This window comes from Triturus cristatus, chromosome 5_2 (assembly GCF_964204655.1).
Source record: "Triturus cristatus chromosome 5_2, aTriCri1.1, whole genome shotgun sequence".
NCBI classification, from domain to species: Eukaryota; Metazoa; Chordata; class Amphibia; order Caudata; family Salamandridae; genus Triturus; species Triturus cristatus.
This window is the reverse complement of record NC_140588.1, coordinates 669,205,911-669,221,774: the sequence shown is the minus strand read 5'-3', so window position 1 is coordinate 669,221,774 and position 15,864 is coordinate 669,205,911. Positions and strand designations below refer to the sequence as shown.

General features: G+C 41.3%; 1 protein-coding gene across 4 annotated transcripts in view; it reads right to left on the bottom strand.

Annotated features, from left to right (window-relative positions):
- Nucleotides 1-15,864, bottom strand: part of DIAPH2 (diaphanous related formin 2) — a 3,515,124-nt gene that overhangs the window by 1,747,046 nt on the left and 1,752,214 nt on the right. For all 4 annotated transcript variants that reach the window (XM_085607750.1, XM_085607751.1, XM_085607752.1 and 1 more), the window contains one exon: nucleotides 12,465-12,563. In XM_085607750.1, the coding sequence (XP_085463876.1) occupies nucleotides 12,465-12,563 (99 nt within the window). The remainder of the gene's footprint in view (nucleotides 1-12,464; nucleotides 12,564-15,864) is intronic.

Here is a 15,864-nt window from a genome sequence, read left to right as displayed (position 1 = left end):
ATCTGATTACATCCTTTAGCTGGACTACTGGCTTCTTTCCATGACTTCTAACAAGCATTGAAAATGCAATAGGGCTCACCTTTGATTAAGTTAAAGCCATTTGCTTTGCTAATGGTATTGTATAGCAAAGCAAACAGCTTTAACTTAATGAAATGCGAGACCTATTGCATTTTTAATGCTTGTTTATGCTTACTCATCCAACCTGGATTAGTGAATAAAAACAAAAAAGCCTGACGTATCTTGTAGGTGCGTACATATGGGGTGCACATGCGCACAAAATAAAACTGCTGTTGTGGCTGCGTCAATGAACCTTTTACCCCCCCCCCCCCCTCCGCCCCGTTTAGCCTGCACAGCATCGCTAAAAGCCATTGGTTCTCAAAGGCGAGACCTACGGTCTTTGCCGATGTTTGCTTTGTGAAGCCATTGCTTCAATGACAACTTCTGTGCAATGTTTGGCCTTACTTTCATATGCTAAGTAGTCCTTTTTTTATCTTTACATGACTCACCAGGAAGAAGTGGCGTTCAGCTAGGAGATGCAACTACACTATTGGCTGGGGCATGCTCTTCGTTACTTGAGATAGAGGTTAGTAATGTTTTGTCTTCCAAGTGTTATACAATTATTTACATTAAAACGCACAATTTTCTTTCCTCACATTTGCTGATCATAATTAAAATAGGTTTAGATTGCAGCCATCAACACTTTTTAAACCTGTATGCGCTAAGTTGTAGGCTGAAAAAAGGCACATTCTCCTCTATTTTGAATACAGGGAATATACTTCACTTAAGCTGCATTTTTGCTCAGTGAACAGTAAATAGCATAGAATTTAATGGCGGCCCCGTGCTGTAGATGCTTCCACCTCTGTGCTTGTTGCTTCACACAAATGTTTAATTTGCGACTAATACCACTGAGACGATATATACAGTGACCAAAGAGACAAAAACACTTACTGATGCCACCATATTAATGTCACGAAGAGAGCACGCGTCGAGACACTGTGAGGCTTATAACCCGCCGTGCCTTTCACCAGCCCCCCCCCCCCCCACCCCTCACCCCTCAGAGTGTTGCAGAAGTAGCACATGAACGCCCGTAGCTATTATTCATGAGATAAGTCACAGGTCTGCGCCTCTTCGGGAATGTGAACTGCTAGGTGTCTGCTCATAGGCAGAGGAATGGAAATAAACACGTCTGCTGAACTGCAAAGAATTTATTGAATGCTAAAAGGATGCGGCCCACGCTTTCGGTACAGTTAGCATTCATTTCAAAGTATAGCATAAAAATAAACATCTCAATAAAGGTGTGAGTTTATGCATATATCTTCGCAGCGCGATACGTACATAATATTTCGCTCATTAGTAAACACAATGTGACAATTAATACATTTGTCACCTCATAAGTAGCTGCTGTGGGCAGAGGCCTGCCTACATTGTTTACTGCTGAAAGATGCTGAAGGGCTGCCGGCACGTCAGCGCGCATTTCCATCACCGGAACCCGGAAGCCTTTCGGCTTCTCTGGCATCAAAAGGACTTATCGCAAAGAAACGATATCTTGATAGAAGTGTTGAAAGTTAAAGAGGAGTCAGAGGAAACAGTCCTGTCAAGGCCACGCCTCATACCATAGCAAGCTTCTTTAAGAGTCACAGCATGCAGACACACTGGAGCAGACGCCCAAAAACAAGCGCTGCTGACACCGTTCAAGCATTAGTGCCCCAAATGGGACCTCCTGCAAGGTAATGTGCCGCATTGCCAATTTGTCCATAATGTCTTTAAGAAAATAGTCCATTAACATGACTCCTGTCGTGCTGGCAAGTGCATGGTAAAGACAGCATCTCCACGGATAATGCTGAGGCCACTTAAAAGAGCCTCACATACCTAATGGCATAGTGGTTCTCCTTGCCTCAGGACACCTTCAAGAAAAATAAACAAAAAACAAATTCAAACATTTAACATTCTGAAGACCCCACAGCCTTTTCTATCCTCTTTCTGGTCTAGCACAGTTCATTGCCTGCCTAGCAGAGCCTCAACCTTGCGGCCAGCTTGTTACTGGCACGTTCTCCTCAGAGCTGTCCAGGCACCTAAAGTCCTGTAGAAACCTTAGGAGTACAGTAAGGGTGCAATCTTAGCATTTTAATTTGCTGCCTCAACCACCATTTCCCGTCCCTTACATAGCCTTCCACGTGGTGCTTTAAGAAGGCCCCTTACGGCACACCGACTTGTTGAACTCATTGCTTACTTGAAATGGTAAAAATGTACTTTGTTTTACACTGTATGTGAAGCTTGGGAGTAGGTTACTGAAAGCAACTAAGCATTATGTCAAGAATGGCAAAAACTTAGAGTGGGCGCAAATATTGAGTACCACCATTATATAACTGAGAGGCAAAATTATATAGAGAGCGGTCAAATATGTCAAGGAGGGGGCAGCAATATACCAGATAAGGCAGAAAGTTGTCAAGAAGGGCCACATTGTCAAAGGTGGACACGTAGTATGCATGCATGCATAGCCTTGCTGTTGCCAGGAATGCCAACTAGAAGGTATTTTATGTCGTATCGTTTCTGTTGCGCACTAACACACTAGAAGGTTTCTTGATGTGAAAGGGAATCTAACTTAACAATGAACAAGGAGCTTCTAGAATGGTAGGTCTATTAGGCACAGATTACACAAGAACTTTAAAGAGTCTGGGAGGAAGAACCATCAAAGCGGCGGCAATCAATCCAGGATCTGATTAACCGGAGGACCGCCAAAAGAGAGGCAGATGCTGACCTACAAATACACATGAAAGAGTAAGGAATGAATTCCTTTCATAATACAGGCAGACGCCTGACAATATTGCAAGGATGGGCTGCCATTGTGCCCGGGATACCCAAAATTTTGGCAACTATGCCCAAATAGATCAATGGTGGGCTACTATAATTTCTTGGATAGCGAGAATATTACCGAAAAGCATGGTATATGTCAATGGCTGACCACTACTTTGTCAGCAAAAGCCAGAATGCATTTAAGAATGCTCATAGACTAGCCAATAGTCATTGTCATAAAATATAGCCTTAGAGCCCGACCTACCGGCCATTAAAGGCATGCCCCAGCGATAAAGGTCAGAGCCGAAGGCGAGGGCCTTAAACAAGGAGGCTGGCTTTTAATGGCCGGTAGAGCCCGCTAGGAGGGTTCTAAGACTATTAGAATATTCCGCCCCTAGAGGGCAGAATGTTCTAATTACTAAAAACAAAGGCATCTCAGAGCCTGAGGGCGTTTAAATCCACTCGGGCTCCGAGAAGCCTTTATTCACAGCACCAGCTGTGAACAAAAACAAACACTGGAATGTTGCTTTGCGGGATTCCACCGGCCCTTAGGTGCCACGAGCACTCCCCTGTATTCATTGGAGAGTCCAGAGACAGACAGTATGCCACATGCAGCAGATCTACAATATGCCAGAATTACCAATGAGTAGTAAACCCCCTTCCCCAAACACATTCCATATGCCCAAATTAAGGCAGCCACGAATAAGGCCAAGCGGTTTGTGAATCAGGTCCTTGGTGCATTCTCTATTCCCAGTCTTTATTCCTCACAATTTCATGTATATAATTGTTACTTGTTTAATACATAAGCTGCTAATAGTGGCAAAGTGAACAACTTAAATGAACTCTATCTTTGGTATGGTTTGGTTTCTGCAAAGACATCTAGATTCTACTATCTAAGATTTTTTTAATAAGTGCAGTGCTAAGCAAGGCAAATAACCATGATAAAATTAACTAGGGTTCTCACATATTTTCTTATCAATGTGAAGTCTTCACTTATTAGACAAGCATCCATGCCTAAAAAGCAGACTTTTCTTAAAAACAATTAAAAGTGCAACAATCGGATGGGGGCGTGGCTTCGACGCTGCGCAGGATGGCCGCCTGAACTTGGAGCTCCGCCACACCGGGATGAGCATTGAACCGCAAGTGCGTTTTCCTGCACTCTCCATGGACGGCCTTCAACGTTTCAGGAATCGGAGCATGAGGCGATGTCGGTGAGGGGTTTTAGAGTGTAAGTCGCGTTGCGCTTCTCTTATAATCCCTCTTTTGCAACTTTTTCCTAGCGCGGCCACCATTTTGAGGTCACGTTCTCGCTCTTACATTCCTGTCAGCCCTGAATGTAGCTGTTGCTCGTCTCCTTTTCCTTCACAGTTGGCGCCCTATAACTTGCTTCCAGCTGCACTATGTCGCTCTTAACGACATCAAGACCACAGTAAGCTGCTTTTCTCTGCCAAATGACTCATTTTCTCCAATCTTCGTTATTTTCACATTCCTCAGAGCTTCTGTATGTTACTCTGCTTTGCAGGACATTCCTTTTTGTTTTAATTTGGACCATTTCCCTGATAAAATGCGTGCTGGTTTCATTCATTTTTCCATAATGTTACCTTGTCACATGTATGTTTTCTCATTCCTCATGTGCTTTTCAGCGTCATTTATCTAACTGGTTGTATTCAGAACAGTATCTATTTTGGTTGGGCTCCTCCATTTGCTATGGTTCACCATTCTCTCTTGTGACAATTTTCATTTACTGCAAAGCTTCACTTACTGATTTGTTACTCGCTTATGGGTAGGATACGCAAGCCACAATTCGTTTTTGTCCCTTAAAATCTCTCCACATCGTCACCTTCACAGTCTGTGGCGTCTACACCGGAGACTCCTTCTACAGACATGGCTGGTGTATCTTCTGCTCGCTTCCAAATGTCGCAATCGACGCCTCACAAGTCGTTCCCTTCTACTTCTACGAAACTGAAACAGGACCCTCCATCTCCTGACAAGTCACCTCTTACTATTTCCTTGGAATTGTTATTGGACGAAATCCGCGCCTTACGCCCGTTTGTGGAGGAAACAAACAGTAAGATGCAATTGTTGGAAGAGAAATGGTCTTCAATGGAAAACAGTCTCTACAATGGAGCAACAATTATCTTCGATCCAGGATGATTCTCAAGGACTCTCCTCCCTCGAAAAGGAAGTCCGCAAACTTCAACAGCACACCGAGGACTTGGAAAATCGCAACAGAAGGAACAATTTACGTATTTATGGTTTGCCGGAATCTCTGGAAGGAGATGACCCTGTCACCTTCTTCTCTTCCTTTCTACCAAAATTACTTGAGATGCCTCCTTCGACAACACTAAACATTCAGAGAGCCCATAGACTTGGTCCGCGTCCTCCACTTGCTTCGCCCTCGATCAAGCCCTGGGGTGTCATAATTCTCTTCCTGAAGTTCGCTGATTTGCTCTCTGTTCTTTCTGCTGCCAGGTCCAAGCGGCAAATTTCTTGGTTAGGTCAAAGAGTCTTTCTTTCTCAGGATGTCTCCAATGCTACAGCTACCAGATGGAAGGAGTTTCTTAATCTTCGTCCTCCTCTTCGCTCAATGGGTGCTCGTTATATACTTTTTCACCCCTGCATCTTTAAAGTTACTTTTCAAAATCGGACTTTGTCCTTTGAAGACCCGGCAGAACTCAAGAAATGTATTCATTCTCATTCTTCAACCAACATGGATACCGCTAACCCTCCTACGGGTTGATATGTTTTATCTATACTTTCAGGATTCGTATGGTTATTGTAATGTGCATATATGAATCCTTTTCTCCCTGTTCGCTCTATGATATGCCATATTTATAGTCTTATTCCTGTTATCTTTCATTGTTGTTATATTATATATATCACAGTTAAATTGGTTTATATCTTCGTTTTCTTTTCTCATGTTATATTGATTGTTCTCCTTCTCCTATGGATTCACATGACTTCTCGCTTTTTGTTATGTCCTTCTCCATTCTTATTTTTCTTCTATGCTACTTGCTATTTCTATAGTTCCTAATTCTTGCTTGTGTTCTTAGTTCGCTTTATCACATGTTTTTCCATTTATTCTTTATTATTTTTATACCCTCTTAATTCCCTTTTTGTATCTTTATACAGGTTCGTTTTGTCATGTTTTTAGTCGTTTGATCCGTCTACATTCTCCTATGTCTCCTGGTGTGGTTTGGACTCCCTGATTCGGGCGTTTCGCTCTCCGCCATTGTCCCAACCTTCTCCTTTTGTTCCCGCTCCCCTCAGGTACTTTCTCCTCAGTCGTCCTTTAGCGACATGTACTGTCTCTTCTTATTTCTTTCCTTTGTTTCCTTTTTTCACTTTTTCTTCCCTGTTTTTTATTCCCCTTTCAGGTTTTTTTTCCTTCCTTTTTTCTATTAATGCATATTTGGTTCTGTATAAAGTTTTATTGTTCTTACATTCAGAGTTATTTCATGGAACGTAAAAAGGTTTTAATAACCCTATTAAGAGACAGAGAAGTCTCTCCCACCTCGCATCTTATAACCCTGATCTGGTACTTTTGCAAGAGACCCACCTCAATGAATCTGAGGCGTTAAAACTAAAAAGAGGCTGGGTGGGTACTGTATTATTCTCTCCTTCATCCAATAAAAAAAATGGTGTCATTACTTTATGTCATAAGAAATTGAATTGCAAGGTTTTATCTCAGGAAATTGATAATGAAGGTAGATGGTTGTTAGTTGAATTTTTAATTAATAATGTTCCTTTAACTGTTTTTAATGTTTATGGTCCCACACATCCTGACTGTTCCTTTTGGCCTGTTGTTACGAAAAATGTGTCCAATTCCAGGATGATTTTTTCATTTTAGGAGGCGACTGCAACCAAGTTATAGACCCATTTCTTGATCGCCAATGTCAAGTTTGTTTTACCCCTACTAAGACCCACAAACATTTTCTTTACACTATTTCTCAAACACATCTTGTTGATTCTTGGAGACTCTCTCACCCTGACTCTTTGGACTTCTCTTTTTTCTCCCCCCCCCCACACGCTTCTCTTTCCCATTTGGACTATATCTTCCTTTCCCAACCCTTATCCCAGAATCTCCTTTCTTCCTCTATAGAACCTATTGTTATCTCTGATCATGCTCCGATAGTCACTGATTTAGATTTGTTCCCTCAACATCCCAAATCCTCTAGTTGGTGCTTTAATAATTCTCACCTCTCAGACCCCCGCTTCTCTTCTTCCTTTCGCTTATTTGCATCTGAATTATTTGATCTTAATTGTACACCTAACTCCTACCCACATATCATGTGGGACTCCTTTAAAACTACTGCTAGAGGCTTTATCATTGATTTCGTCTAAAAAAAGAAGAAACGTTTTCTCCAACAACGTAAAACCCCTTGGCACATATTAGGCTTTTAGAACACACATTTTATACTTCCCCGAAACATTCGGTTTTACCAGAGCTCATCCGAGCTAAACTCGCTTTCAAAAAGACCACCACTGACAATGCGTCCTCTGTGCTTTTGCGTAGTAGTGCTCGCTATTATGGTGGTCGCAACAAAGCAGGTAAGCTTTTAGCTAATTATCTCAAAACTCGTAAAGATCGCACCCTTATAGATGCTATATTTTCCTCTAACGATTCTCTTTTACACAAAAACCAAGAAATACTTGATGAATTTAAACTCTTCTATCAAAATCTTTACTCTTCCGAAACTCCTCCTCCTTCCTCTGCCATCCAGGAATATCTTGATAAAATTCCTCCTCCTTCTTCATCCCATCTTAATCTTCTCACTCTTGAATCGTATTTATTCCTTACAGAACTCTCCAACGTCCTAAATTCCCTCACTAAAGGGAAGACTCCTGACCCAGATGGGTTTTCTGTTGAATTTTATTTACACTTTTCAGATCTTTTACTTCCCAAACTTTTAGCATTTTTCCACTCTTTTTCTTTAGCTGGTAAGACAGAAGGTACCTTTCAGGAAGCAACTATTTGTTTAATTCATAAAGAGGGTCGAGATCCTAGATACTGTAAGAACTATCGCCCGATTTCTTTGGTAAACGTTGACTATAAGTTGTTTGCTAAATTGCTTGCTCTACGTATAGATCCTCTTATGCCTCATCTTATTGGGAAAGAACAATGTGGATTTGTCAAAGGTAGACATACCTCTGGTAATTCTCGACTTTTTCTTAATGTTCTAAACAAACTTCCCTCTATTTCTACTTCTTAAGCAGCCATATCAGTTGATGCTGAGAAGGCTTTTGATAGAGTGGACTGGTCTTTTTTATTTGCCTCCCTCCAATGGCATGGGTTTGGTCCCAAATTAATTTCACTTATCTCTCTTCTATATTCTGCCCCCAGGGCCTCAGTATTAGTTAATGGTTCTGTTTCATCCTATTTCCCTCTTCAACGCGGTGTTCGTCAAGGTTGCCCTTTATCCCCTCTCCTTTTTGTCCTTGCTCTTGAACCATTTTTGTCTTCCATCCATCATAATGATTCTATTTCTGGTTTCACTTTCAGGGACCAGCAACTTAAACTTTCTGCATATGCGGATGATATCCTTTTATTCATTTCTGAACCTGATACCTCTGTCTCTCCTTTACTTCATGAATTTGACTCCTTTTCCAAGGTCTCTGGTTATAAAATCAACTCGGATAGAACAGAAATTCTCCCCCTCACTAAATTCTGTCTCCCCATTCTTTTTCGTCCACTGGTTTTGCATGGAATGATTCAAAAATTAAATATTTAGGTATCTGATTTTCCAATTCTATTGCTTCTTCGATTAAGTTAAACATGACTGCCGTTCTTTCCCGTATTGATAAGTTACTCTCCTCTTGGAACCCACTTTTTCTTTCTTGGTGGGGTAGTTTAGATTCAATTAAAATGATGATTGCCCCTATTTTAATTTATATACTTTCCATGCTTCCCGTATGCATTCCCGCCATATATATGTAACGTATTGATTCTTGTCTTTCTAAATTTCTTTGGAAAAACAAAAAATCTAAAGGTGGTGGGAATTTTCCAGATTTTCGTCTTTACCATAAATCCTTTTCTCTTCGTCAAGCCTCGAAATGGCTCCTATCTGAACATTCTCCTTTTACTCCTCTTTGGTTATCCATTGAGCAAACTTTATTATTACCATTCTCTCTCAAAGAAGTAATAGCTTTTTCCACTAAAACTTCTCATACGTCTTTGCCCCTGTTTAGACATACTTGTTCCCTTCTGAAGCCTTTGGTTTTGCCTAATCCCCTTTCTCGGGATGACTTCTTGGAGTCCCCTATTTGGTATAATTCTTTTATTCTTCTTAACAATAGACCCATCTTCTGGAGCTCTTGGAGGGCAAAGAACATCATTTGGGTTAAACACCTCTTGAATGGCCTTTTGCCATGTTCTTTCCCCCGAATTTCAAGCATTATTCCACTGCCCCGTTCCTTTTTACAGAAGTTTACCACTCTTATGGCTATTATTCTAGATGTATACTACTCTCTTCCCCCCTCATCTCCTCCTGAACCCCAAAACTCTCTTCTTAAACTTCTCCTCTCCTTACCTAAAGCTTCTCTTATATATAAATATTACTTAGCCCCCAATCCATATCGTATTAAATCTAAACTGGAATTTTCTTGGGAGTCTGATCTGCTGTGTGAATGGACTGTCTGCTTCTGGGACAAACTTTGGTCTAGGTCCTTAAAGATCTCTCGTTCTGCCTCTCTCACTCAATCTATGTTTTTTCTCTACCATAGGCTCTACCTTACCCCTGTCTCTATTGCCCATTTTTCTTCCGATTCAGATTCAAACTGTTGGACATGTGGTTCTCCTGACACTAACCTTATGCACCTTCTCTTTCTCTGTTCTTCAGTTTCCACTTTTTGAAGTTCCTTTTGGTCTTATATCTCTCATAGCTTCAACTTCTCTTTTCCTTATGCAATACCCCTATTGTTTACTGGTAGCCTATCTGACTCTTTACCTATACCCCCTCATAATCATGGTCATTTTGATCTCATGCTCGCTTTAGCCTTTCAGCACATTACCCTCAATTGGAAAACTCTCACTAATCTCTCTACACAACACTGGTGGAATAGCCTTTGCCACTTTCATAGACTTGATGTTGCCTTCGCCTACTCCTGTAAGCCAACACTTAATAGAGACCTTTTTTGGTTACCCCTTACAACTTATTTAGATCTGATTGTTTTTAAGCATAATTCCTCCCTCAATTCTGAAAATTTCAAACCTCCTTGAATACCTCCTCTCTGTTCTCTTTCCATATCATTCAAGATAAGTTGATATATGTTGTTAACTGACCATTGGCTTGTTCACATTTTGTCATACTATGCTATGTAATATGCACTCTTCTTTTATATCAATATGTTAATACTCCCCCCTCTCCCTTTCCCTTCTTTCCTCACTTTTTCCCACCCCTTCTCCACATAAAATCTTAAAATAGCTTTTACTTCTTTTATCATACTAACCTTATGTCTTTTTATGACTATGTTTTTCATATTCAAACCGGTTGCTGGTATTTTCTTTTGTCTACTTTCTTGTTTATTCAATAAAAGCTTTTCAAACAAAAAAGTGCACCAATCACTTGTAGTTAGATGCACCAATTCAGACAGCTATTCTGCAGCTTATTAGAAGCATGACTCTAAATTGCCTTATTAATGATACTGCTTGAATTACTGGTGACTCTGATACCTCTTCTAAACTTTTGGGTATGCTGGTCTAAATCTTTATTTTGACCCAGTATGGTGAAATGTTCTAACAGAAAGCGTCCTTCAAGGCAATGGCTCATACATTCATGTGTCCTGATTTAATGCTCTTGAGCTGTATTGTAAATTTCTATTGGGCTTCTTCTACAATTCTTCAAAGCCAATAAAGTCACTTTTGTAACCTTGCTTTGGTATTTCCCTTTACACTTTTCTCTCGTCTTTCCCTGTTTCCCCTTAGCTTCTGAACATCCTTCATGCTTATCCCCTTGGTAGACTCTAAATGAAATGTTGGACAGGCAGTTTGTGTCAGAATTTTATGTGAAGAATAACTGGTCATTACCAGGAGGAGAAGCGTTGTAGAGGCAACCTTGAGATGTTCTTCTGTATTACTAAAAAAGACTATTTTACTTAGAGATAGTGCGTCTTATCTTCAATAGTCACTCAATTGTATTTGGTGTTCCATTTCAGAGGAGGTTCTGTTAGATCTCTATCTTTGACATAAATCAAAGAGCATATATTTATTGACTGATAAGCATGGATATTCACTAATCATTTCTATGACAGTTTCTTGAAATAATGGGCTTGTTCTTTGCTTCAGACTTAAAAAGATGATAATTAGCTCACCTCAATGGGACAGGCAGAAGAACAGAATGGTTAAAGTAAGAAAAGGCCAATTTTCTAATTAGTGGCATTTCCCGACCTGCAATTTTAAAACCAACTTCACTAAAATATGTGGGATTTTTTTAAATTGTGAGTCCAAAGACACCAAACTCCTATCTTGTATCTGCTCCCAATTGGAAGTTACAATTGTAAAGTGGTACAAGGCAGCTTCAATGCTAACTTATGGGAGATATAGGCCTTTGTATAGTGAAAAACAAATGTATCACTACCAGGACATGTAAAACTTAAAAGCACATGTCCTACCTTTTAACTTCACTGCATTCTTCCCATGGGGCTGCCTAGGGCCTGCCTTACGGGTGGCTTCCTTATAATAAAAAGGAAGGTTTGGTCTGGGCAAGTAGGTGAACTTGCCAGGTCGCCATGGCAGCTTAAAATGCACAGACAGGCTCTGCAGTGGCAGGCCTGAGACATGTTTGAAGGGCTACTGATGTGGGTGGCACAATCAGCGCTGCAGGCCTACTGGTAGCATTTCATTTACAGACGCTGGGCACATGTAGTGCACTGTACTAGGGACTTATTTGTAAATCAAATATGTGAATCATGAAGAACCAAATGCCATTACATTTTAGATGCAGAGCACATGTACTTTAGCACTGATCAGCATTGGTAAACACAGTCAAAAAAAGGTCAGAAGCAAAAAGGCAGGGGAAACCACACCAAAAAGATGCCAGGACTTACACTTTGTATCAGCCAATACAGAGGTTTTTTTTCTGTTGCACCAAAATGGGTGTTGAGTGAACCACATCAAATTGTTGCACCTGTTATTTGTTTTTCTTATCACACAAGATGCTTTACTAAGCTTAGGGGTGGAAGAAATAGCCATCAGGATCCAGGGGCACCTCAGCGGAGAGTGGAAAAGCAACGCGACCACACATTCTGATCCCTGTCTAGCTCTCGAACATATTGGTAAATGTTGCAGGTCCCTCTCTTCCCAACGAGGATAGCTGCTCATTCATACGGCTAAGCATTAAGGAAAAAGAAGACCACCATGAAATAAAAAATGTTCCTCATATCTACTAGAGAGCTACAATGCCTCCAATGCGAGATGTTTAGGTCAGGGACAAAAACATTTGATTTTGCTAATTTTTGATACGTGGCTCATCCTAAGATAATACTGTGTTGGGAAAACTTAGGTGAATTCAAACCTCTGCAAAACCCACCCAGGGGTTAAACCAACACAGTAGCTACCATGGTTTCTATTTTAGACATAATGTAAATACATTTTTTGTTTTCCAACTTGCTGTCATGGAAAAAATGCACTTTTTGAGAGAAAGTATTCTAATTGAGCAGAAAGTGTTACTTACAGAGATTCTGTGCGGATTTTGCATCTAACACCCTTAGTTCTTTCACTTTTTTCTTTGTTGAAATAGGTTTTTCTTCTGTCACTTCAATCTCTCTTCTCGCTGCAACAGAAAGTAAAAATGTAAACATTGGTGTTGACAAAGAAAGATAGTGCCACTTCCACGGCGACATCTAAGTAAAAGAAAACAACACAATTCTAGATTTCATACAGTGAGCAGCAAATGTTTATCATTTATTCTTCAAAAATGTAAGATAAAGGCTTTTACTACTGAAGAGACAATCGATTTCAGTCGCAGGGCGTTAGGGGAAATTGCAAGTATGTCCGTAGGGAACATGGACCTTCCACCTTTATTTCGGATGTAGGTAACATGTAGGATTTCAGAAAGACCACAAAAGCCTGTTGGCTTAAATTGACACCTTGCAGCGTCTCGGGCTGTCAGTATTTCTTTTAATTACATCGAGTGCTGGCATCCTGTGATTCAGAAAAAGTCGTAAAGGGTATTGAACTCGGAATCGATCTCTATAAACTTGCTTCGCACGTTGCGCCATCAAATTGATCAGCTGGATCTAAGGCGCTTGGTGCTGGCCTGTCACTAAGCCTCTTTTTAGTCTGTGGAGCAATCGACTAACGTCAAGGAAGCGAGCAGAAGAAATAACGACTTCACCGCAGCTGTGGACAACCAGCACAGCAGGAAGTGCATTGAGAGAGTGCCCAGGCAGCAGCACCCCGCTCTGCCGAGGAGAGGAAGAACACCACCAGAGTGAGGGAACACTGCCCCCAGTGCACGATTCAGGACACTGCACCTAAAACACTGCACGTTATATCACTCTATCCTGACAAGCATACATGCCAGCATTTTAGAAAACAAAAGTGGGAAATAAAAATAAAACCAGGAGAATGTATTTCCCCTATTGACTTTCCATTGAAGAAGAAGCAATTGCAGGCAAGGGACAGACAAAAAAAGCTGTTTTTTGCTTCGGAAATCGATAGTCTCCCGCCTGAATCGGGTTATTGGCATGTATGCATAAATTCCCATTCCGACCCAGCAATCTGCCTGCCTGATGCGACATCGGAGCCCTTGGGCCGTATGACAGGCAGAGCTCGGAAGCACAGGGCTAGAACTGGCTCTTGGAGTTTCGGAGCGCTGCTGTCAGAAAAACATGCATTGACTCGGAGATATTTCGAGTTACTGTATGCACTGAAGGCGCCAAAAAAGAAGTGCGCAGGGTCATATTGCGCAGTCGCAGAAATCGCCATCATGGTCCGGCCCCTGGATAGCTGAGAATCGATCACATAAATATGACACAGGAAACCCCTTCATCTTCCTGTTTATTTCGTTTCCAGCCCACACGGGGCAGCCTTTTTGCCCGAGAAAAGACAAGCAGTCATAAAGAATTATAGAGGATTTCGGGTAAAGGGCTTCCTGCGACACTGCATGCACACAGAAGTGAATAAAATATAGTGTAATGTCTCAACAGCCTTCATGGAAATAGTCAGCCTTACAACAGAGGTTCCTGCTCCCTTTCCATTTCATAGTCACAGAAGTAATAGTCTAATGTTTCCATTTGCCTGGCTTTATATGTCCAATAACCCCTACCTTGAGGACTACCTCGAGGTGCTACAATGAAAACAAAGGCATACCGAACCCACCTGAAAAGTTAATTTACAGGAAGGGGAAAACGCCTGGCAGTGTCTACAAAAAATGATGCTGACACCAGAACGAGTCCAACCAAAGATAAAGTCCCTACCAAAACAGGCCAACATTTACTCCCATTTAAAATGCATACGATGGTATTTTGTATTGGTGTTTATCTCCGGGGTGATGAGAGCTGTCGCAGGGATGAATTACATTCATTCTCACATCCCATTGCTTTGACCTACAAAGATCTAGTCAGAGTCACCAGGTCAGCAAGAATAGCTGGAACTTTACTACTCATCCACATTTTAAGGATGCTTTTCCAAGTGGAAATAAAGGGGCGAGTGGGGGTTCCCCAAAACGAGGCCTACCTTAAGCAGGGCTCTACCACTAAAATGACCGCACCTCACTTTGAGAAGGAACCGTATGCTTCGATAGCCCAGCCGTCGTTTTCTGGTCTGCTGGTGTAGTGCTTTGCCAAGTACACAAAGGGTTTTAAAGTTTGTCAGTCATTTTCCAGGGTCCACAGCTGTGATAGAAAGGCAGGCATGGGGATGTCAGACTCTCCTGGATGAAGAGAGTCAAGCTGCTTGTTTTGTGATCTGTTTAGATTGGCTATGGGTATGGCAACCCCATTGAGCTCACACTGAACTGCTGAAGGGGAACCATAACAACACAGAGAAATGTCATGAACCATTATGGTAGGATCAGAAGAGGGGGGTCATTTGCAGGAGGTGCAGGTGGCAAAATCCACTCTCTGTTACGTTCTTAACGTAAAACGTTTATGGACCAAAAGGGAAAGAAGGAATTTGTCCCATTGTTACTAGCAAATTGTAGGTGATAGCGAATTGGCTGTCAGGGCGATTAATATTTTTAGATGGCAGTTCTGTTGTGCCTGAATGTCAGCATGAAGCAATGTGCACATACAAGGATCTTGATTGTCTACTTATTCCAACCAATTGTGTATGGTTTGATGGCATCACAAGCTGAACTCTGAAAATCCACCCTGGCAATTTACTGAATTGAGTAGAGCGATAGGGGATGGGGGAGGGGGTAAAAGGACGCCAAAGATCAAAATGTGGGCATAAATGATCAAACCATCAGGAGGTTCAGACTGGTCCACAGGACGTAAGGAAAACTTTCTGGAGACTAAGGAGCATGTGGCTGTTCTGTTGATTTTATCCTGAATGTAGACCTGGCTGTACTTAGAGGCACAAACATGATTTATTCCAGCAGAATCCTGAAATACTAAAATATTTTAGATCATTCTTTTCCACTACTGCCTTTAAAACAAATGGCCTGTCTAATATATTTGGAAAAATGTGCTGTAAGGTTAATATTTGTCCCCACCAATAAATCTAGGTAGAAGAGTCCCTAAAACTAAAATAAACTGCATAGGTTGCTCTTTGAAATATGTGGCTGGTTTTAAACCATGGGCCAGCACAGATCATATATTCATGTCCAGCCTTACGCACCAGTGTGCTGATCAAAAAAGAAGCATTTTCTCTCCTGGTCTCCTCACACTTGCAACTTTTAGCTTTAAATTCATGTTTGGCTATGTACATTTCCACAGCAGACTTTAAGGACTGCATGATTCTAGACAAATTATATCCCCACTCACGCCGGACAGTATTGACCAAAGCGTGCGGAATGGAACACAAGAAATCTGTTATTACATGTGAGACATCTATTTTGTCTTTTGTGGCCTAAGCATCTTTAAAGGGCACAGGCCAGACCGAATCACTTTGGATGCAGGAAGACAGGG